Here is a 24,608-nt window from a genome sequence, read left to right as displayed (position 1 = left end):
AAGGTTTTGTTGGAAAAGTTGTATGCCTAAGTTTTCAATTATCACTCTACGTTCAATATCATATATTGGTGCGAGAAAAGGGTGCAGTATGTTATATGGCTACTATAACATTTGATACGACATTATAAATTATAGCACAAGTGCTGCAAATGGTGCAGATAATTATCTTCTTTTTTTTTTATGTAAAAAGGTAATCCAACAAAAAATATATATATGTATGTATATCTGTATCGCATATCGCATATATCGTTTAATTCTAAGTACATTCAAAAATTGTGACAGTACAAATACTTAAAGCATTCCCATTACATTTGTTGATACACTTTATAATAACCGATGCAAAATAGTCGCAACTTCCCTGATAAATATTGTTGTTCCGCCCCTTTGATTAGTCAACTAATTCTTGTATATGTAGGCGCATATATTATATAGATATATATATTTATATATATATATATATGTATATATGTTCTTTACTTTTATTTAAACAAAGGCAAACAAAAACACTTAATGATTTCTTTCTTTTGCGTTTTGCAACAAGGATTTGCAATTCATAAGTTGTTGAGATGGGTAATTAATATATAATACAATAAAATAAATATTAAGCATAAAAGTAAAATAAAATTACATTCATTTTGAAAATGTTTTTGCTTTCTATATATATGTTTGCGTAGGTGTGTGTGTGTGTGTGTGTGTTTGTATTTTATCTACTAGAATTTGAATTTGTTGTGATTGGATTTAAGTTGTTGTTGTTGTTTGTTTGTATTTGTTTTTTATGCTAAACACTAAACATTTCCGTGTTCTTGTTGGATTTTGCTCATCGTTTTCATCAATTGCACTAAACTAATATTTAAAATTTCATTACTTTCACACAATGCACTTAACAATTTCGTCAGAAAATATCGTATCAAAGAGTCTGCATACGTTTCTATTACAAAATATATAATCATAATTAATATTCATTTCATTTGCATCTTCTTCCACTTCTGTTTCTCATAATCATCCAGCTTAATTCTCGCCAATTGGCGCCTTAAGTCGAAATCGCATCGTTGAGCAACGCGTTCAGCTCCCGAATGTGCTGGGCCTTGGAGCCGGTGGCCGTTGAGGCGCCACAAGCGCGTCCAGTATAGCTGCAGATAGTCAGGATTGTACATAAGATTATATTAATGAATATTGTTTGGCCATTTGAGCACAATCAAAAGTGAGTACACATAACATATTTGACTATTCGATTTGGTTAGACAACATGCACTTATTAATACTATATTTAGCTGATAGTTCAGTTAAGGGGCATGTTCCATGAAATGAGTTTTAGCCAGTATTAGAAATGATGCGCAAACAAGAATAATGCAGCGTACTTCGATAACCAGGGGCAGAACTGGACTAACCCCCCGCCATAAAAGAAAACACAAAGACAGGACACCAAAACCCAAACCTTAATACAAAATAATGCATATTGGCGTAATTCATGAATACTCAAATAAAACCTGTTGGGTCTATAAAAGAGTTATAGATCGGCTACATTTCAGATACATTTCTTTTCGATGGGGTTCTTTATGTAAGCAGTCTGTCTTTTGGGTTCTCAAAGATAAAGCGTTCTTTAAGGTTGTATTTTATAGTGTATATGTATTCGGTGTATGCTTGTTTGTTTTGGTTAAAAGACAAACATTGAACAAACATACAAAACGCAACGTTCTTGGATCAGTAAGGTTTACGTAGTTGTTGTGGTTCGTAATATCAGTAAAAAAATAAAAGGAAAAACTAAAGAATAAACATACAAAAATTGCGCGTGCGACGAACAGAAATTAAAATTGATTAGAACAAAAATAGTTGCAATAAGATTAGAAAGTTAGATAGTGGGAGATATTAATAGAGAGTGTGTGCAGGAGAGATTGGATTAGTTTTGGTTTATGGCAGAGTATCGCGTCGCATTGCCTATGAATTCAATGTGGAACCCATAAAAATCAACAGACATGCCAAATTGCGCTTGAATGAGAACAAGAAGAAACAAACAAGAAACGCAAATGGTAATGTGTTTAAAAATAAAATGCAATCTCCCAAAATTGGGGGAAGAGACGGAGCAAACATAGAAATGAACAAGATTAATTTGAAGTTGTTCGAATTTAGGCTTCAGATACAGAGAGAGAGAGAGTTATATTGCAGATAGATAGATAGATAGTTGGTTGCTGATATAGATAGATCGTAGATAGTTTAGATAGTTATAGTTAGGTAGTTAGGAGGTTCAATTGACGCGCAGATCGAGTATGCAGGTAGTATTACGAGATATCTTTGATTGCTGCCCTCTCACCTAATTTTACGTCCGGTTTTTGTCTTGCGCACGCCCGGCGCGGCCGCATCGCCCGCGGGCCTATTGAAATCGTGACGTACGTTCTTTAAATCGAAATGCTTGGCGGCATTAAACTCGCCCGTGGCGCTTGCCGCCGTTGTAACCGTATCACTTTTATCGCTGGCGAACATGCGACTTAGCCAGGGTTTCGATTTTTTGTCGGAGTTAGAATCGGAATCAGTATCGGATTCGTGATTAGTATTATCAGTGGTAGTAGTAGTAGTTGAATTGGAGAAGGTGGATTGTTCATCGCTTTGGCTGTAACAATAACACATACACAGAGAGAGAGAGAGAAAGAAAGAGAGAGAGAGAGAGAGAGAGAGGACAAGTTTTTGGTTTGATTTTGCTTGGTTTTTTCTTTTTTTTTGTAATTGGATATTACGTATTTGAATTGCTTTGCCAATTGGTACTTAAACAAACGGATAGGATAAGGAATTCAAGGTACAAAACATTCTTGATATTCAACAACATCATTAGTTAAGTAAAAAAAAAACAAAACTAAACGATAATCGTTCGATATAAATCAAAAATCAAATATCATTAAAAAGCCATGCAAATTATAATATATGATACGATGTGTGCGTGTGTGTGTATGAATCTGTATCTGTGTGTGTGTGAGAGTGTGCGTTGTCTGGTCGGTTCACATGAAGCCAATTCGCGCTGATGAACTAGTTCGCTTGCGGAACACTTTTGTAATGCAACAATTTTGGAGAGACTTTTTATGGAAATGTCTGTGGGACTCAAACATGCGTCAATTGTAGGGTATATGTGTATTCTGTGAGTGTGTGTGTGAGTAGCATGTTTTGAATAAGAGATCTAAGACTAAGGCTTCTCACGGAGAAATAGCGAGCGAGCGACAGCGAGAGAGAGAGAGAGAGAGAGAGAACGATCGCAAGTAGAAAGAATCTGGACACGCTAAGGTTTTTAAAATAAAATTAGTAAAAGCTGGAAAAAAGATTAGCTAAAGCGATGACAGTGCTGAGTGCGATGAGAGTGAGTAAATATTATAAAACAAATGTGATATTAAGGCAAAAATTGGAAACTGAGTAAAGAGACAGAGAGAGAGAACCAAATCAAATACAAAGTGTACCAAAAAAACTAAGGAGTGCCAGAAAGCACAGTGAGAAAGTTAGAGAAGTGACTAAAAAATAATAGGGTGCATTAAGTGCAGTTGAATTAATATAAATAAATTTAAATCACAGTAAACCAACGAAAAAGAAAACTGCAGAGAGCAGCTAGAGAGAAAATTAGAGAAAGAGAGAGTAAAGAGATCGCGACTTGTTGTGGCATGGGGCGGATTTCTGTGCTTCTCTATATTGCTTCGATGGGCACTTAACGCTAAGCACGCACCTGATATCACGGCTGTGGTTGAGAGCGGTGAGGAAACGCGGCTGCACATAGGTCCAGCAGCCCTGGTTCTTGTGCTCCTCCTGTGCCCAGACGAGCTCGGCGTTCTTGTACAGATTTGCCTGCTCCTTGACCAGATCGAAGGGGAACGGCGATACCTGCAATGTTAACAATTCAATTATATGCAAATGCTATTGATAAATAACTTATTTATAGACGCACCTGCTCCACACGCACAATGGCGATATCCTTCTCCAGCTGCTTCTCGGTACGTGCCTTGGTTAGATCGTAGTAAACGCGACCCGTGCAGAAGACAACCTTCTTCACATTGCTGGCATTGTCGGCAGCTGGTCCGCGATCGGGTATGATGCGCAGGAACTCGCTGCCCTCGCTCATCTCGCTGAAGGGGCTCTTGGCCTCCGGGTGACGCAGCAGCGATTTGGGCGTGCACAGAATCAATGGCTTGCGGAAGGGCAAGGCAATTTGGCGACGCAAAATGTGATAGTAGTTCGCAGGCGTCGTGCAGTTGGCCACAATCCAGTTGATGTCGTGCAGCTGTCTGATCGCAAACTCATCCGACTCGGGTGGGAAGTAGTCGGGATCATCGGAGCTCATCTGCAGGAAACGCTCGAGACGACACGACGAATGCTCCGGGCCCATGCCCTCCATGCCATGGGGCAACAGCATGACCAGACCAGATTGACGCACCCATTTCGATTGACCGCTGGAGATGAACTGATCGATGATGGCCTGCGCCGTGTTGCTGAAATCACCGAATTGCGCCTCCCACAAGACCAAAGCATTGGGATTGGTCATGGAGTAGCCATGCTCGAAGCCCAGCACAGCGTATTCGGACAGCGAGCTGTTCGAGACGGAGTAGGGCGCCTGATCCGGATACATGTGTTGCAGCGAATTGTAGGTAGCCTTGTCCACCAGCTGATGGTGCAGCACGTGATGACGATGCGAGAAAGTGCCACGCTCAACATCCTGGCCAGAGAGGCGCACATGGATGCCCTCCTTCAGCAGGGAGCCAAAGGCCATGGCCTCGCCCAAAGCCCAATCGGCGAGCTTCTCATCAACCATGGCCTTGCGGGCGGCCAAAACGCGCATGAGACCCCTGGGCGAAAGAGAATAGTTTGTGGATTAGTTGGGCCAAGTTATCTGCCTCCACGGTTGGCTACTCACTTGTGAATGACAAATTCAGCGGCATTTGGTGGTGGCGACGAGAACCGGTTACCAATGTGAATCAGAGTCTCCTCCTTGACACCAGTGGGCGCGACCTTCAGTGGATCCTTGCCCTCAAAGAAGCCAGACCAGGGCGAGTCCAACCAATCCTTGTACTTGACGTGCGTCTCGGTCTTGGCCAACGCGAATGCCTCCTCGCAAATGTTCTCGTACTTGGCGGCCACAGATTTGACCTCCTCGCCGGTTACGGTACCCTCGGCAATCAGTTTATCAGCATACAGATCCAAGCAGTTCTTGTGCTTGCGAATCTTCTGGTACATAAGCGGCTGCGTGAACATCGGCTCGTCGATCTCGTTGTGTCCGTTGCGACGATAGCCAACCAAATCAATGACACAATCCTTGTGGAAGGTAGCACGCCACTCGGCAGCCACCTTGCAGACATGCATCACGGCCTCCGGATCGTCAGCATTGACGTGGAAGATGGGCGCATTGACGACACGCGCCACGTCCGTGCAGTAGGGCGAGGAGCGCGAGAAACGCGGATCCGTGGTGAAGCCAATTTGATTGTTGGCCACCACATGGATGGTGCCGTGCGTCGTGTAGTCGGGCAGATCCGACAAGTGCATCGTCTCATAGACAACACCCTGGCCGCAGAAGGCGGCATCTCCGTGAATGAGAATGGACATCACCTTCTTGCCCTCCTGATCGCCGCGATAGAATTGCTCGGCGCGTGTCTTGCCCTGGACGACAGGATCAACGGCCTCCAAGTGAGAGGGATTGGCCACAACGGCCAGACGAATGTTCTTGTTTGTCACGCGATTTAAGCGCTCAATATATGTGCCCAGATGGTACTTGACATCACCGGAGCCCTGAAACAAAGAGAAGACTTGAAGTTTACCCGTAAATATTGCAACGAATTAAAGACTTACGTCGTCGGCGGCCTCCAAGCCAGCAAACTGGGTAAAGATTTGATTCAATGGCTTGCGGCACACATTGGCCAGCGTGTTGAGGCGTCCACGATGTGGCATGCCCATGATGACAGACTCCACGCCCAGCTCGGTGGACACATCAATGATTTCCTTCAGGGCTGGAATCATAATCTCACAGCCCTCCAAACCGAAACGCTTCTCCGATGAGTATTTTTTGGCTAAGAAGGCCTCAAAGCCTGTGGCACGTGTCAAACGTGCCAGAATCAGGCGCTTTTCCTCTGGCGTAAAGTTGAGCACGCCCGGTGTCTCGAAACGCTTGCGAATCCAGTTGCACTGCTCCAAGGAGTTGATAAACATGAACTCCACACCAATTTTATTGCAATAAACATTCTCCAGACGGTTCAGAATTTCCCTGAAAGAGTTGTGTGGCAGGGTTAATAACAAGTTTCAAGTGCTGTCTAATGGTTGACTTACTTGAGTGGCAAAGAAGCCTCATCGCCTCCAATGAATGTGGTGCTGGGCAACTTGAACTGACGCTCCATATCCTGTTCGCCTGTTATTTCGGGTTTGGGTGTGTGGTTTGTAAAGGAAACTATTAGTATTTGTGCTTGGTATGTGGATTTCTTTAAATGATGCTGATTAGTTTTTGTAAGCGATTTGAAATTCGGAGTGTAATGATTGTGGTCTGTAAATTGTGCACTATATAAATATGAGTACAGATGCGTGCTGATCTGTCTCGGATATAGTATATATAAATTTACAAAGTTCTCTTCTTGTTCTTTGTTCTTAGGGGAATTTTATACACACATACACATATATGTATCTGAACAACACCAAGGCATGCAATACATTTTGCTTGTTCAATAGTTAATCAACATTTGCTTCGATTAATTTTATTATCTTTCTGTCAACGACATTTTTGAATGCCATGTGTAAATTATAGTTTTCTTCTAACAACAACAATATCAAATTGTTTTTGTTTTCTCTTGTTTACTATGCAAATAGCAATTGACGACATGCAATCTAATCGGAAACTCAAAATGGAAAAAGAAAATAAAAAAAAACTGAAAACAATAGTTTTGCATGACAATGGGGGAAAAAAATAATGTTTGATAAATTATACAAGACTGTACTCTTCAGTATATTTAATTCTATTTAATTATAGATGGATATTTACTTGGTTCTGTATATCGGAGGGGGGGTTTTTTTTTATTTGAATTTGGTTTTTTGTTTGATTGTGTGCATGAAAGGTACAAAATGGGGGTTACTAGTACAAAACAAAGTAGTATTGGCGGGTTTTATATACATATATATATAGTACGAAAAAAAAACGGAACAAAACACAAGTTAAGAAACCAAAAGACAATGATTTGTTCTGTTGTGGCATGTGTTGGTGGTGGGCGGGTGGTCAGGTGGGCGGGAGGCGTATAGGTCATGCGCCCCACCCACTTTTTTTTGTTTGTTTGTTTATTAACAACTGCAGCCTCTAAGCTTACTTACCAAAACTGAAATTAGCGTAAATGGATTTCGTCGAGGTGTTGCCAGGCAAATCTGGTGTATTAATTTCAAGTGGGTCGAGGTGAGCAACATTATGTCCTCGAATCTAACGTGTGTGTCAGTATTGTGTGTGGTTGGTGTAGGTTGTGGTTGTGGTTGTGTTGTTGTTGGTTACAAAGTATTACATATTAACATTCGTTTTGTTTATGTTTTATTTTTGTCGTTGTTGTTGTTGTTGTTTAATTTGCACAATACACACATAATACAAGAGAGAGAGAATTTGGATTTGAATTTTTAACATTGTTTATATGAATAGACGAATTGCGTTTTGATTGCAGTTTTTTTTTTTAAATATATGTATATATATATTTTTTGTGGGACGGGTTAGGAAGCATTTAAATATAAAAATAAATGAAAAAAAAAGAAGAAAAATTAATAAGTTTTATAGCATAAACGAAATCAATTAAATTGGTATATAAAACAAAAAAAGCACAAAGAAAGCAGCATTAGAGACATATAATTGTATAAGAAATGAGCTTGTTCTTAGTTATGGCTGGGTTTATCGACTGATTAAATAGAACGTTGAAAGCGATTGGAACGAAACGCTATAGTGCACTAGGAGAACAGATATAGATATAGATATAAAACTTCGTGAAAGCCAAACACCGAGAGAGTTACTTACACTTATGAGAACGTATTTCAACTAAAGAAAACTCGCTAACTTAAGGTCTAGAAGGTAAATGTAAATCAATGTAAGTCAAGTACTATTATTGCCTGCCTGTGCCTCTCATCAACTCCGAATTTCATGTAATATATAAGTATATTATCAAATGGTTTGGTTAAAAAGGCTTCAAAGCGCTAAAACGATTGCAACAATTGTTTTTTTTTTTTTTTGGCGTATGCGTGTTGTGTGTAAATGGTATTGGATGGGTGCAACTGAAGGGCGGGGGTGGTCTATGTTAAATGTGAAGAGTTTTTTTTAAAGAGTTTTGCAAAAAAGGAATTTACCAAACAAAAACCCAGAATGCTGCCTGAGCACATCCTCGTTAGCGCGACGTGCAAGACCATCCTTGCAAACGGTTTTTTCGCGTGTTAAAATTCCAAGCGGATCCAGATCAGATGCCAAATGACCACGTGACTATATATAGTACATATATATTCATATATATATATATACATTTTCAATTATATATATATATTTATATATAAACAGTTTTGATTATACACACATGTAGAGTATATTTTTGAATATTAACATGGTTATTATGTTGTTCATGTTTCAGATTAATATTTATTAGCTAGCTACCCATCAAGAGTCAAAAGATATTGAAAGAAATAAATGCGGTGCAAGGAAATAAAGCAAAGTGAGACAGTTTGCGGCTACAAAAACCATATCATCATATCTTAAACAACTGTAGAAATTGTGCTAAATTAATGACAGAACGTAAAAAGTTAAAGTCCTGAGATCAGCTACTACTTTTGAAAAAGATCATAATGATAAAGTAACTAGATGAAGCTACTCATGATTGCCCATGTGTTTAACTTTCCAAACAAACTCAATTACACATACAAGAAAGAAGAAAAACTACAATGTAAACAATAATCGCATGTTGGAAAGGCGTGGGGGCGTTGGATTGGTACACTAAACATAAAAACATAAAAAGATGTCTAAGCTACTCGTGTGTGATCTGTGATCTTTTGCTTTTATGAAAACACAAAAAGGGGGCCGAGTGTGTGGTGGGGCAGCTCTAAAGAAACCATAAACATAAGCATTAAATAGAAACCTAAATGAAACAACAAAAAATAAATATAACAACATAATGTACGAACGAAACAAACGAAAAGCGCCAACAGATAGTACGCTTTGCGGCTGCAATCTCAACTGTTCAACTCTATTTTGAGAAGGGGGAAGCGCTGCGCTATGGACCCAGCAAAAGCATACCTGATAGCTTCTAATGATGGCCTGCACGGCCAGATGATCATCAATGGTCTTGGAGTCGGGAGCAGCGCTGACGGCGCCGCCAAAATTGAAAGCCGACAGCGGCAGCGTGTTCGCCTGCACGGGCGCCAAATTGGGCGGGCTCATGTACGAGTTGCTGCGAAAGTATGCATCCCAGGACTGAAAATAATCAAATATATAAATACATTGCAAATAAAATATAAATATATATACAGACATGTATGCATTAGGGAGTTCAACAACCTGGCCATAAAGAGTTAAACTTGATTTGTGTTAACGAGTTTCTAAGAATATTAAAAACCATTTGACTAATAAGTTTTCTGGCCTACATGAACCAAAAACGACTTAAAACATTATCAGCTAATTTTTGGTGTTTACAAATTTTGAAAGGCCCTTAAAACTGGGCCGTAAATAATTTGGCGTTGCAAAGTAACAAATGTTACTTTCAATTTAAGCAAAAGGCGTCTCAACCTGTTTTTTAAGGCCAACAAACACGTTAAATTAACGCTGAAAGGCAATTGAACTGGCCCGTTTTTGCAATTAGCTGCGCACTTACGGTATGCACAGAGCTGGGGTCACGCAGCCAGGCATTGTACATCTCCTCCACATAGGATGCGGTGCTGCCATTGGCGAAGGGCTCGGCGGCCGCCGAATTGTAGGTGCGCACGGCGGCAGCGGCGGTGGCCTTGATCAGCTGTTGAATAATGAATGCGATTAGTTTATAATATAAAATATATATAAATATATTCGCTTACCTTTTGACTGCTGTTGCTGCTGAGCAGCCATGTGGCAAAGTTTTTGTGCGCCATGGGCGATAACGCCAGACTAAAGGCCGTGTGTGCTCTATGCATTTTGTAGCTTTACAAAATATAACTGCAAAAGCGAAATAAAAAGAATATTAAGAACTGATATAGAAATTTATGAGGCAGGCATACGCAATAGGTCTGAAAGTATGCCTCTCAGTGTATCGATAAGCCAATTTCAATTAGCCACGACTGAGACGTTGATTGTTGACAAATATGTAGCGTAGTGTAAATAGCTGTTGTTGTTGTGTTTGGACAAGTGGTACGCAGTCAAGTCAGCAGGCAGCAGACAGCAGCAACGCCTTCGCTTTTGTAATTGCCTGATAAGATAATGCAGTCGCGTTATACAAGTGACACATACACAAATACACTAAAGCATATTTTGTTTGCTTTTACGTCATGGCCAGAAACTCTCAAAATTGATTGCAACTTGTTGCCAACTAACGATGATTATGAACTAAACAAGTTAGCGGGCCACCGATTAGCATAAATATACATACATATGTGCATGTAACTCTATGTGTGTGATTAAATATCTTTCAAGTCTGGAACAGACCAGACCGGGGCAACAACTGAGGCAGCTTCCTTCCCTCCGCCGTAAGCACGTGACCCACGGACTGATCGTTGATGACGTCAAATTGACGTCGGTTGCCGACGCTCGACGTTCGCCTTCGCCTTTTTGATAGGTTGCCAAAAACTCATTTGCACAGTGGTGAAATGTGTGTATATATGCATACATATATCAACTTATATATATGTGCATGTATTATATATGCTGCTGTAGATTATGGCTTAGTTTTGCTTGTTGTTTTATTTGTTGTATTTTTTAGTTATTTTTTTTGTGTGCTGCGCAATTGTCAGCCTGACTTTAATAATTTCGTATACCTGTATTTGCTCGCACAACAATCAGAGCTCAGTGCTTTATTTGTCTGGAGTTGATTAAACCTGAGCAAATCTGATAAAATGAACTATCAGCCCAGACACAATCTACAATCAAGCCATAAAATATTGTCAAAATTTCTGGAAGGTGCATTGCAAAAAACTTTATTAATTAATGAAATTTGGTGGTCGTGATAAGCCAGCGCGTGCGTCTGCCAATGTTATGAAATGACACGGCCTATGCAAAAGGCGTGGCAAGACACGAAAGAACAGGTCACATGCGCTTATCAGCGACGCGTGGTATGCTGACTGGGACTCGGGATCTGTGTCTGTGTCTGGGCGAACGCCACGAATTTAATAATCACTGATCAGCCACTCGAATTTGTCAGCGAATACTTCACACACACACACACACACACATACGTACAAGCATGTGTATAATATGTGGGTTAAAGTGAAGTACTCACATACACACATGTATGAAAACCGGTTTGGAGCAGCGGTCACTAAACGCTTGTCATACATGTGGGGAGCGGGAAGGGGGCTAAAGGGGTATTTGAAAGTGCAGCGATTACAAGACCAACAAATTGAACAATTCAATTTAATTAGTTGGCCGACGGTAGCATAGCTGCGTCTCTTTCTAGCATTTAGCTGTCTGTGTTTGCGTTTGTGTTTGTGCCGTTATTTATCTGTTTGCCTCTTTTGCTTTATTTTTCTCACAAACTGTTTTTCTTTTTTTTTTCTTTGCAATTATTTTTCTGCCCCACAAACAACGTCGACGTCGGCGCATTGGTTACGAAAACAGATTACATAAGTGCAAAAAATCAAATAAAAAAACATAAAAACTCGCGTGAGAGTTCCTGGCCAGCATTATAGAATTCTTTTTTATATTTTTGATGATAGCGTAACAATATATTTTGCCAATTAAGATTATTTTTCTGTTTTAATGACAATTTAATGCCACATTTCCGATTGGCAATTGCCATACGAGGGCTTTCAGACAATTTGCTTGGAATTTTACAAATAATTTTATTACTGCACTGCCCCCAAAAACTGTGCATAACTTAAATAGTTGCTTTTGGAAAAACGAACCGAATATATGTACTCGTCACGTCGTATCTTACAGATACGCTGCCAAACGGTTTGTTCGTGTTGAGTGCTACGCGTCGACTGAACGTTGCGGCGCAGAGCACACGAAAGATTACCCGACCCCGAACGGTCGAACGTTTGTGTGCAGCGTTGAGAGTAGAAAATATAAAAAATACACAAAACAATACACATTTTTTGTTTTTTTTTTTTAGAAATCGAATTAGTTTTGTTGTTGCTTTTGTTTCGTGTACGTTGAACGGAACGTTAGAAAAACAAAATGTGCGATAAAAAGGCACATGACAACGCACAATATACATTGTGCTGAGATACTTGGCTAGATAGCCATATGTACATATGTGTGTGTGTGTGAGCTGAGCAAAAGGGGCCAAGCGCATACTGATAACAATCACTTATCGTACTTTTTGCGGTTATCATTTATTTTACAGACGTGCCTGCTTATGTATGTCTGTGTATGTTTAGGCTACGGATATTTGGTTTACAACCATTTCAAAGTCAAATTAAATTTTGCAGTCTTCGTCATTGCTTTTTAAATGTGCCGCCCACACGGCGTGTGTGAAAGAGAAGAGAGAGCTTTCAATTATGCAGGCATATGACTCAGGACAGGTTATACACACATTCATACTCAAATATGTATTGCCGGACTTGCTAATCAATATCAATTTCAAGTTCAAACACGCGCAATTTATCAGCTGCTCTATTGGAAATGGGCAAAAATTCCAATTAGCCATGACACAAACCAGTTTGGGTAGGCCAACTGCAGCTGCAGCCGCATGTGGAGACTAGACGAGCCCCCAAATGCCACAGGAAAACAGTGCTGTGGAGACTACAAAAGAAGAAATCGAAAATGCAAAAACAACTTCAGTTGAAGTGGACGACACACATTCACACACACATGAAAACAAGCATTTGTAGTTTGGAAGACCGCGTGCGTTCATTGAGCAGCAACAACTAGAGTTGAGTCTGTGACTTGGTTGTGACTAGTCACTGTACTGGGCGCGATACCTGTTGCTCAATCAACAGTGACAGCTAGAGAATATCACAGCATTGTTGCGCATCTCAAACTTAGGGGAACTTTCGGAATACAAAAATGCTGGCAATGCGGCCGCTCTTTACGCAGAAACGAAGCAATGACAACAACAACGAACACAAGCGCTGATGTTGTATGATTCACGGACACAAAAAGCACACGCGGCACTGGGAGAATCGCAGAATTGCGTCATCATTGCAATATTCAGAAACGACATTTACTAAAGTATGTGACGTAGCGTGGCCGGCAGCAGCAGACGACGCAATTTTAATGAATTGAGAAATTTCACTTTTCTAGATCTCAGGCAAGCGCAGGCGCATTAAGCAGACGCCCACTTGCATTATATAAGCCATCAAATTGAGGGCCAAGGAAAATTGTTATTTAAGCTGCAACATTGCACTTGAAACTGAGTGTTTTTCTTTAGTTTTCACTGGGTTTACGCGTTTACAGCAAATATTTTTTAAAGTAGTTGTAGTTTTACAGTTATTTCACGAATTTGACCTCAATTGGAAGATGGCCATATTTGAATCTTAATTGAAAATGTACTTAAAGCACCTGCTATATGAAACAGTAGTACAACTATAATAATGTATTGCATTGTATACTAGTTATTTACACTGTGTTAATAATTAAAATTATTACTTTTTCCGTGCGCTCCAACTCCAAACTCGCGTTCCAACTCGCGGCCCAAAGTGACCGTAAGCAGTTTATATGATTTATACCGCATGAAAATATATCGATTTAATACTAGAAAAACGGCCACACTGTACTTCATTTGAATAATTGGCGCCCTTTGTATAACTTGTACTCCCAAGCAAACGCTTTATATATGTATACAATATATACACTCTGAATTTCATTTAAAATAATAGCGTTTAGTTCAAAATAAATATTTATGCGCTTTACAGATACAACAATCGTCTAAAAATTGCATCGGGTGACATCTCTGCGGCAAACAAAGCAGTGTGGCGCCATCTTTAGGCAGATTTCTATAATCACTGCTTGGTTGAAAAAACATACAATAGATGGCGCGAATACAGTTTAAAGTGAGACAAGACTTTAACCAACAATAAATAATAATGTTTTTATTATAGCCCCACTTAATATCTGCTATATTGATCCAGGCAATAGCCTGTTATCTGATCCGATATGCAGTCGAACACATCAAATGCCAAATCACAGCTTTCGCCTTTCTGCGGCAGCTGCCGGCGATTTACTTGGTATTTGGTGGTCATGGCCCGCAGACAGAGATTAACCGAACGTAATGTGGCCATAAAGAAACCGTGCTCGTGAACACCCTCCGAATAAAAGCCGACCAGGCCGTCCAGTGTGGGCCAGCCATTCTTGTCAATGGCGTTGTTCCTCGCATAGACGCAGTGCAGCAGACACTGAAAATGGCCACAGAAAACAAAAACCAAAAACATAAAAAAAAAAACAATCAAAAATGTATTCGTAAGGGGCATTCAATTTACTGATGCATAAAAAGCAGTTAATGTGTATTAAATGCAAACATAAAATGCACTTTTCAGTCATAAAACGTGGCTTTTTGTGTGTGAAAAAAAATGCACTTGTGACTGCGACTGCAACGGCAACTGCGCTTTTCTTTCAATTGTCTCGAAATAATCGCAGCCCTGACTTTTGCATTGGGCGAGGGGAGGTGCGGTGCGTTTTGTATACTCTGTTCACAAAGCGAAGCATGGTATATTGGGTTTCATCTAGCTGACCGTGGAGACTTGGCCAGCAGAGGTCCTCATAAGCTGCAGAATTCCATATTTCCCAGTCACAGTTCGAAAGTCTCTGATTCTCCTAAAGCTTCCCCGCCAATTAGAGTTTCTATACAGTTTAAAAGCCACCGCTGGCCTATAGTTTTACAGTCACCACGTGATATCCCAAAGTAAAACAGTAGAGAAAGCTATTGCTTTGGGTTTACAGTCTTAGAGACACTTTCAGATTTGAGCCTACATTCCCACATAATGAAAGGCAATAATTCCTAGTCACACAGTTTGAAAGTCATTGCGTTGGACTCACAGTCTTAGAGTCACTTGAGCATTTGAACCTCCATTCCCACACATTGCACAAAAGCGATAATTCCTAGTCACGACGTTTGAAAGCCACTGCGTTAGACTCACAGTCTTAGAGTCACCAGAGAGTCACCTCTATCCGAGACTTTTAAGCTGTCTTCCGACAATCAACAGAGTATTGCATAGTCGGTTAGGCCCGACTACTACATTCTGAGGTGTTTTTAATTGCACACGCCAAATTAATGGCAGGTGGCGTGGCACAGCCCAAAGTCGGCGCAGCGTTTGTTGCACCTCTCCGGCCTGCCATTGAACTTAATTGCAGCTGTACTGCACATTTTTTGGAGGCGATTCTGGGGAGTCTGTTTGGAGCTACTTACGCCCGCAATGCGCTTGTCTTCCAGCGGCACCAGCGTCGGGTGATAGATGCCCGCACTGGCCACATCCATACGCTTGAGGCTGCGCACCAGACGAGCCATGCGACGCCTGGGCTCCGGCTTATCATAGACAATGTACTCATACTGACTGACATTGGGTGGCACCTCGTGGTTCGCCTGCTGCAGCATAATTCCGCTGGGCACGGGTGGCCACTGGAGCGACTCAATGAACTCCACGCCGTCGTCGGCATGGAGTGTGGGCTGCTCCTGCTGCACCTGCTCCTTGAGTATCTGGTATGCCTCTGCAGTTAGACGAATTTTCATGTCGAAATGTTGCACTGCGGCAGCTCAGAGACCATTTACCATTGACCAGCTTGTTCTTGACCTCCTCCTGGCAGTCCCGAATGACGGACTCGACGCGCCTGGCGGTGCGCGGCGGATTCAAGCAGCGCGCCTTCTTCGACCCAACGCCCATGTCAGCCATTGATGTGATAACACACAAGAAAATATGCAAAAGTTGTGTAATTTTCATTTTGATTGATGCGCTCGTTACGAACTGCACGCCTGGGCCACCGTCAATTGAATGGCGTTTGGCAAAGTTTTCAAATGAAAACGAAAGCAATTTCACTTTCCATCAAAATGGCAGGATTTTGCCGGTGCTGATGGCCTTCATCTCCAGCTCGCCGTTTTCTGGCCGTTGTTGGCAGTGAAAACGCATATGAATTTCCAGTTTTGCGCTCTATGGGTATGTGGTTCAATGGCAACAGCAACAACAACAACAACAACAACAACTGGTTGCACATTTCCCATGCGTGCAATTGCCTCCAAGTCAGCCAGTCAGAAACTTGTCCTTACGTTTAATAATACAATTCAATTGTGCCAGTGGCGTCGCTTGTTTCAATTCCACTGTCACATATCTGCACATATCACATTTAATTTCAGTACATTTCATTTTATTCTATTTCAATGTTTCACATATCACATTTCATTTCAATGTTTTACATATCACAATTCATTTCATTTCATTTTAATGCTTTACATATCACATTTCATTTCATTTCAATGTTTCACATATCACATTTCATTGGATTTCATTCCATTTCAATGTTTCACATATCACATTTCATTTCATTTCATTTCATTTCATTTCAATGTTTCACATATCACATTTCATTTCATTTCATTCCATTTCAATGTTTCACATATCACATTTTATTTCAATGTTTTACATATCACAATTCATTTCATTTCATTTTAATGCTTTACATATCACATTTCATTTCATTTCAATGTTTCACATATCACATTTCATTGGATTTCATTCCATTTCAATGTTTCACATATCACATTTCATTTCATTTCATTTCAATGTTTCACATATAAAACTTCACTTAATTTCATTCCATTTCAATGTCTCATCCCTGCTCCATTTGGCTGCACAATAGGCCAAAAGTCTTCCGCATTTTTTTTGGGTGCTGCTCTTTAATCTAAAAAAATTAGCATATTAACTATCGTTAAGTAAATAAAATCAAAATATGATATTCATTTTCATATACGGTAGTCATAAAGCACACACACAGGTCAGATAAATCAAAGGCAGCCAAGCGATGGGCAAGTTTGTGGCTTAAGTCTTTCGTTTTAGCTGCGCCCACAGCTCAATGTTCTAATCAAAATGTTTGACATATTTTCTGCTGCTCATTGTAAGACGAGAACAATGGCCAATAACCTGGCCGGGCCTGGCCTGGGCTGGCTGTTTTCTGCACTCGCTAATTGGGCTCATTAAAAAGGTTGGAAAACTTTTGGGCCACATCCTAGGCGGAAATTGTGGCGGCTGCGAGAACGGAGAACAGAGAACAGCAAACTCTTCCTCGGCCGCCGCGTAATTGCCTTTAATTGCATAATGCAGCGCGGCCAAGACAAACCAAATTGCAGCTAAGACACTGACCTAGACTCCGGAGCGCAGCAAATTTATAATAGCCAAAGCTGACGATGATGATGACGATGATGATGATGGGGGGCGGTTAACGGTGCCTGCTGCTGTTAGATTTTGAATGGGGGCGTGTCGCATTGGTAATTGCCGCACGAGAGTTCAATGCACAGGAAATTCGCTCGGTGTCATAGATCACGCGCTGGAAAATTGTCAACAATGCGGCTGGAACAGGAAGCGAAACACGACGACAGCAGCAACAAAAACAGCTTCAACTAATTGACAGACAGCTGCCGCCGCTGCTGCTGTTGGTAGCCACGACTTTTTCCACTCCTGTTCTGTTTGCAATTTACTGAACAAGGAGCCCGTCCAGTCGGACGCCAAACATTGTTAGCCATGGCGCAACGTGCAGCGTGCAGCATGCAGCTAGAACAACAAACAGTCACTTGCGTGTCCATCATTAGAACAAATTCTCTCACCTGCCCCTCTCTGTCTCTCTCTCTCTCTCTCTCTTTCTCGCTCGCTCGCTCGCTGAACTTCTCTTGTAACGCAATTTGCACACAAATGTTGTTTCATCTTCGTGGTTGCCACTTTGGTGGGTGGTCAGGTGAGACAAGTGGCAGCTGCTGCCGCTGCTTCTGCTGCTGCTGCTGCTGCTGCTACCGAGCCGAACTGAAAAGCTGGCCACCGTTCGCTGACTCGCCTGAGAATCGTATTTAAATACGAAGGTCTAACGCTTGGGCGCATTCAGTCGCCAGCTCAGTCGCCGCGTTGTTCTTGCCGCCAGCCAAACGCTTCGATTCCGTGATCCGTTTGTGCATTGCCTATCTGCCTATCGATACGTGTGTCCACTATACTGCTAGTTGCCTGTAGCTGTGTCTGTGTGTGTGTGTGTGTGTGTGTGTGCAGGATGCGCTTCTAATTGGACAGACAAAAGTCGTTTAGCCCAGGCATTTAAATTGAGAATTTATGGAAATGTTGCGCCTGCTTTGGCTTTTATGCGCTGCATTTGGCCAACTTGGTGATCCCGTCCTTGCCGAAATCGAATATAATACCATTAATGCGGATGGATCGTTTCAATTTCGGTATAATTTTTGAAGCTTTAATTGTGAACAGACTTGGTGTAAATTATAATAAAGATTCAACAAAGTGTTGCTAAATTAAAAAGGCTTTGCTTGATGAAAAGCACAGCAATAAAAAAGCTTAACAAACAAAATTTTTAATTGTGAAGGATTTAAAAAGGACACATTTTAGTAAAGATTATAACTGTTCAGTTCTATAATTAATCACATCATGACAGTAGCTGCATTTAAATACGAGCTTAAAATATGAACTTTATAAATACCTATGCAAAAAATTACTGTGGAGCAAAAAAATCTAACAAATATGCCTTTGGTTAAGAAGACAGTAAAAATATTATTGTTTTTATTTTTATAAGTCTAGAATAAATACTAAAATATAGAATATAGTTGCAAAGTGGCAAATATTGGTCTTCGGCTAAGACAAAAACTAGAGCCTGACACTAGGCGGAGATTCGATCCAGTGTCCTTCTTTTTCAAATATCTAAATGACTTGTTTACTCAGATGAAAGAGAAATGGCAAAGGATGGCAAATGGATCGATCTGATCAATACGAATTTTAAATATATATCATAGAAAAAAGATAAAGAGAAAATGAACAGAAGACTGGAACACAGCTAGATTTTCTATTATATTATTTATTGTTTTGTAATTTATTTTATTTTTAATAAGAAATTTATTTCTTTTCAATATGTTCTTTTTAATTCAATCTTTTAAAAGAACAGGAGGCTAGGCTAGAGCGGGCTATACAAAAGAACGGACTGAAATGAAAAGCCAGACAAAGGTTAAATCAAGAGGCGAATCTCTGGAATTCGTCCTTGGAGGCTTATGAAGGCTTTGCCTTAGGCTACTTGTTATAAAGATTGATCTGTGCAAAGATTCGTTGAATTAACAGACAATGCTCTATGCTAGAATTCTCGAGGCAGCCGCAGTTAATCAATCAATTAAATGTGCTTTAAGTTCTAACTAGATTTTCATATGCTTAGTAAACGTTTTAATTATAATTAAAATAAATAATTTAATCAACTAGGTTTTAAACACCTGAATAACAACAAAAGTGCGCATCACGCTCTGGCTCCTTTGCCGCATTTAACACCTATTTTAATGCCATTTTGCAATGGCAACAAAACCCACAACACGTATACGCCCCCCGCGCCGCCAACACGAATGCTGACTAACTGTTTACTGTGTGTATTTATCTCTCCCTCTCTCTCTCTTTGTCTCCCTCTCTCTCTCTGTGTCTTACCACGCATGGGCAACACGCAATTACTCTTTGGATAGACATGCAAATGATGACATTGGCGGCTACTATCATAGCGCCTCCGGCACTCCAGACAACATCGTGCGAGGTCGTTATGGTTCGCGTAGTCCAGCGAGCGGCCAGATCGAAGAGACCGTCTATACGGCCGGACCACGTGGGTGAGTAAGCCGAACAAAAACAGTTGGCCACGTTAGCCGAAGAGTTAGCCGCAGGTAGTTGGGTAAAGTGCGGTAGCAAAGTGAGTTATCGGTTCGGTCCGCCTTCCGGCGAGCTCATATATCAGCGCTACGACAGACCCAAGAAGCCGCGCCACTCAGGCGTTACGCGCGTAGGAGGGGGTGAGTTGAGGGGGGGACGATCTCACAGTCAAAGTTGAAGTCGAAACGGTTCTAACACATGCCCAGCGGGAGGCAGCCGGAGGCAAGTGGAGGAAGCGGGGGCTGTTTTTGTTGCCTAAACGTTTGTTTTTGCCATCTCGCTTCAATTTCAACTGTTTGTTTTTGTTTTTTTTTTTTTTGCAATCTCCGGTAGTTGAGAAAAGAAACAAACAAAAAAAGCAGTTAACAAATTGTAAGTGAAACATGGCACTCGGAAAATTCATTAAGATGCACAGCGTTAGATAAAAGTAGTTTAATTTTTGAATGGTAGACGACAGAGCGTGCGGCATCTGTGGCAATAGTAATCAAATTGATGACGTGCGAGATCATCAGATATGGGCGGCAGGCGAGCGATTTTAACAGCCGGCTGGGTTACCCAATCCCCAGAACGAGGCGTTGGGCGTTGATTAGTTCCCAGAGGCGGAGCAATTAGCCGTAATCATGGCAACGCAGCTAATTGATCGCCACTTGCTTTCGCACAGCTTTCGCGTGAATGGGCCGAAAATACATCGCAAAATGGATTTGGCACAGTATCCGGTGCGTCCACGCGGCAGTCCCGATGATCCGCTTGCGGATCCCTACGATGATCCCTCCTACAGCTTCAGCTTCCGCACGCCGGATCAGTCGCGCAGCGAGGAGAACGATGCCACGAACAGAATTAGAGGTGGGTAGCCAACAGCTTCAACTGGATTCTACTGATCATATTTCCTGTGCCTTGTCCATCCAGGTCTCTACTCCTATCTGGACGATGTGGGCGAGCGGCACAGCGTGCGTTATGCTGCCGGCGCTGGCACCGGCTTTGAGATTTCCAATGCCGTGCCCGACAATCCCGCCAGCGTCGGATACTCCGGACCGCTGTACAAGGCACATCCCAAGACGCGTGGCAAGATGTCCGTGCAACGCGGCCCCGCGGGCACCTACAAGCTGATTGCCGCTGGCCCGGATCATCGACGCGCCGAGAGCCGCGGCTCTGATGGCCTGGTGCGCGGCACTTACTCCTTCCTGGACGACAAGGGCGTACAGCGCACCGTCGAGTACATAGCTGGCGCGGGCATTGGCTACAGGGTCGTCAACAATCGCGTCGGACCCGGCACTCACATAAATCCCTCCGTAGCGGATTTTCGACTGAGCGATACGGATTTCCGACTGGCGAATGACTTTGGTCGGGGCGCCGGCGGCAGCCTGGGTGCAGCCAGCGGCAGTGGCAGCACGGCCAACAGTGGGGCAGGCTCCGGGCCAAGTGGGGGCGGTGCAGGCAGGGGGCGTGCCGGTGATACGGACTACCTAAAGACAGGAACTGGGGGCAGGGCTGGAGAAGAAGGCGATAAGGAAAAAGTAGATGTCAGGAAACAGGGCAATGGTGTGGACAACGACGGAGATGACGATGACGGTGGACTAATCAGCAGCTCGAGCAGCTCCTCAGCGGCTGATCGTGGCAAAGAGGATCGACGAGGCTATGCGGCGGGCAGCTCGCAGCGTGGCAGCACCAGATACGACGGGGCAGGTGGTGGGGGAAGAGGAGGCGGCGTCGGCGGCGGCGGCGGAGGAGGAGGAGGAGGAGGAGGAGGAGGAGGAGGAGGAGGAGGAGGTGGGTACAGAGAGAGCAGCTCCTCGAGCAGCGCCTCAAGCAGTAGGAATCGCGGCGGCACGCGAACTGGCAGCAGCACGACTCGCCTCAATGCCAGCGGCACACGGAATCGCAACAGGTTTAGTGGCGGTGGCGTTGGCGGAGGCGGAGCCACTTCCGCGGAGGCGGGCGGCACAAGCGGCTCGGCCAGCGGTCCGGGCGACAATTACAATCTGAACGACGACGATGTGGGCAGCTCGCTGCCGCCGCTGGTGACCGCCAATCATCGTATATTGGAAATCGATCGGGATCGGGAATGGGTGCAGCGCCATCGCGACTCGACGGTCATCAAGAATGTGGGCAAATGGTATGTGGGCCTGCCGCCCGGACAGAGTGTGCGCGCCCATGTCCAGAACATTGACATATTGCCGCTGGGCGGTCGCATCACGTTGTCGCCATCGGAGGCGTTGCGCCAGGACGAGATGGCCGAGCTGGCCGCCTCCAGGGAGCACTAGACAGCGATCCCTGGCCCTAGCCCTAGCTAATAGTTGTAGTTGTAGTTAAGTAAGCGCTCGCAACTAAGTTAACTGAATCGGTGTCAACTGCGGTCGGGCCCGACTTCAGCCGTAACTGTAACCCTATTTATGCTAAATACATGTATACACCTTCAATACCTGCTCCACAAGTGGCTGACATCGATGCCGCGCACAGATTGCGGTCGGCTGCTGATTTAAACAAAGTTTGGTCTTGCTTTGGTTTCAGTCTTTAGGATGAGCTGTCGCCGGTTGCAGTTGCTGCTCTTGCTGGGCTGCTGCCTGTGTGCGGCGCAATCTGCGCAGGTTTACATGGAGTTCAATGGCCAGAAGTACGCCTACAATACGGACGCAGCTGTCCGAGTTAGCGATCTGTCGCCCAACTATGAGCTGCCCGGGCAGCAGTCACCGCCCAGATCTCATCAATTGGCTGCCAGCAATTTCCGGAATCGCATCTCCCACAGCAATCAGCCATGGGGTTGGGTGCAACCACAACGTGGACCGCCCGCTCCGCCGCCTCCTGCACCTCCTCCTGCACCTCAGCACCAGCCCCTTGGTATTGACTTTAGCACGCAGCACATGTCGCATACGCAGCACACGGATGACTCTGGCATTGTGCTGGGCAAGTATTCGTACTGCGATGACGCTGGCTATCACGAGCTCAGCTATAAGGCTGGCGCTGGCATTGGATTCGTGGTCATGGGCGGCAATTTGGCAAAGCCAACGGAACAAGCGCATAGTCAACGAGTTGCCAACTTGCATAGTTATTGATCAATTTCTTAGACAATAAAATCAACTGCATTTGTCTGATTTTTTGACACTTCCTTCAACTTGTGCTTGATTTCCAATTCGTCCGTTTGAAGGACTTTCCAACTAGCTCGAAATTAGCTCAAAAACTACGTGATCTGGCAGCTCAACTAAAGCGGAACATAAATAATACTTGCGTACGATTTCAAAGTACATTTTTATGTTTGCTTGAATCAAGCTTCAAATGTAATCTAGTTAGTTTTGCAGAAGTTGAAGTAGCATTAAATTTAGATTTTTTATGGATTTTCTATGGATTTGGCATCTTAAGAAGTTGCATTTTTTGTGATACACTTTCTTATACTGTGTATACACTTGTAAGGGGTATTATAATTTTGCCATGAAGTGTGTAACGCATAGAAGAGGACATCTCCGATCCCATAAAGCATATATATTCTATGTCAATATCAAGAGTCGAGTTGATATGGACATGAGCCTCTGCCGTTCGTCCGTCCGTCAGTCTGTTTCTTTGCGAACTAGTCTCTCAGTTTTAAAACTATCCTCTTGAATCTTTGCATTGGTCCGTTTTTCTGTTGCAGTCAGTACACATATTAGAACCGACCGAGTCGGACTACTATATTATATAGCGGACATAGGAATGATCGGACGAAAGTAGGTTCTTGATGGCAACTTTTTTTATCAATAAAAGATATTTATTTATTTATTAGTTAATATGAGCAAAGTCTTATCAATATCGCACTACTATATTATATAGAACCATATAGAAGAATCGTTCGAGAAATGCTTTTTTTGTCTGATAAAATATTCAGTTTTCCAAGATATTTTCTGACTTCGATCTGCAAGCCCTTTAGGCATATGTTAAGTGTATTAAGTTATGATAGATTATAAATATATTATATTTTGATTTAACAAAATATGATTAAAGATGACATTTATAACTAATTATGACAGCCAAAAATGATTCTATATATTTTACGAAATAGTTACGAAAGTGAGTAAGTATTCATTTCCCAGTAAAATATTTATTAAAAACTTTGAAGACACGAACTGTAAAATAGTTGTAATAATATAAAGCCCAAAAATGTGTTTAAAATCAAGAGTTTAAGCGGCAAATCATGCACAACACGATATTAAAAAAAACTCTCAAGTTTTGTGCTGAGCTGTGGAATGTAGGAATATAATTTACAACGAGCTATTGCCATATAAAACTAATTTGGATAAATGAATAATCGTGGCGCGTGCTGTGTACCCATACCTAAAACGATTTATGCATTTTATAATGCCTAATTGATTTGCTGCGAAACATTAAATGGTTTTGTTGTTGTTGTGGCTGACAAAATAGTTAAACAATTACCGAATTTGTTATGCTACCGGGCCAGTTGCATCCCAACCTGACCGACTGAAGTTAAACTTTGTTTTGTGGCTCGTATTTCTTATATTTCGGGGGAGGCGCGCGCTTAAAATTTGAAATGTGCGCTGCGTGCCCGAACTTGCCAAATAATTTGAATCGAACGTTGAGCCTTGGCGTCAGCCGCGTGCCCTAAATAAGAAAACAGTGCAAAGTACAAAAAAAAAAAAAAAACTAAAATATAATGATAACAACAACGCAGCAGAGGCTAA

General features: G+C 42.3%; 4 protein-coding genes across 15 annotated transcripts; 2 read left to right on the top strand and 2 right to left on the bottom strand.

Moving 5' to 3' along the window:
* Positions 1–224: 224 nt before the first annotated feature.
* Nc73EF (oxoglutarate dehydrogenase Nc73EF) lies at positions 225–13,830 on the bottom strand. 12 transcript variants are annotated; one of them, XM_064688589.1, is made up of 12 exons: positions 13,727–13,830; positions 10,021–10,138; positions 9,822–9,962; positions 9,248–9,424; positions 8,314–8,443; positions 6,283–6,361; positions 5,809–6,220; positions 4,880–5,748; positions 3,917–4,811; positions 3,698–3,852; positions 2,309–2,605; positions 225–1,130 (listed from the first exon to the last, which is right to left on the bottom strand). In XM_064688589.1, exons 2-12 carry the CDS (start codon positions 10,114–10,116, stop codon positions 1,031–1,033), a joined length of 3,351 nt encoding a protein of 1,116 aa, XP_064544659.1. In that variant the 5' UTR covers positions 10,117–10,138; positions 13,727–13,830; the 3' UTR covers positions 225–1,030. The 12 variants fall into 12 exon arrangements, with proteins under 12 accessions (XP_064544659.1, XP_064544661.1, XP_064544658.1 ...); XM_064688591.1 differs by having other exon boundaries at positions 9,822–9,959; XM_064688588.1 differs by lacking the exon at positions 13,727–13,830 and adding an exon at positions 12,040–12,170.
* Positions 13,831–14,184: 354 nt separating this feature from the next.
* Obp73a (Odorant-binding protein 73a) lies at positions 14,185–16,011 on the bottom strand. Its single transcript, XM_064688454.1, has 3 exons — positions 15,843–16,011; positions 15,483–15,781; positions 14,185–14,472 (listed from the first exon to the last, which is right to left on the bottom strand). The coding sequence occupies exons 1-3, from the start codon at positions 16,009–16,011 to the stop codon at positions 14,185–14,187; spliced, it is 756 nt and encodes a 251-aa protein (XP_064544524.1).
* A 2,158-nt stretch (positions 16,012–18,169) lies between these two features.
* Cpr73D (Cuticular protein 73D) lies at positions 18,170–22,350 on the top strand. The gene is made up of 6 exons (XM_064688456.1): positions 18,170–18,491; positions 19,767–19,904; positions 20,606–20,787; positions 20,851–21,627; positions 21,688–21,715; positions 21,785–22,350. The coding sequence occupies exons 1-6, from the start codon at positions 18,376–18,378 to the stop codon at positions 22,203–22,205; spliced, it is 1,662 nt and encodes a 553-aa protein (XP_064544526.1). The 5' UTR covers positions 18,170–18,375; the 3' UTR covers positions 22,206–22,350.
* A 110-nt stretch (positions 22,351–22,460) lies between these two features.
* LOC135432825 (uncharacterized) lies at positions 22,461–22,994 on the top strand. Its single transcript, XM_064688654.1, has one exon. It carries the CDS (start codon positions 22,461–22,463, stop codon positions 22,992–22,994), a length of 534 nt encoding a protein of 177 aa, XP_064544724.1.
* The last annotated feature ends 1,614 nt before the right edge of the window (positions 22,995–24,608 follow it).

Source organism: Drosophila montana, unplaced genomic scaffold, assembly GCF_035044405.1.
Source record: "Drosophila montana isolate Dmon_TW-CO22-7 unplaced genomic scaffold, ASM3504440v1 contig_3213_1, whole genome shotgun sequence".
In the NCBI taxonomy this organism is placed as follows: Eukaryota; Metazoa; Arthropoda; class Insecta; order Diptera; family Drosophilidae; genus Drosophila; species Drosophila montana.
This window is presented reverse-complemented; position numbering and strand designations above follow the sequence as displayed.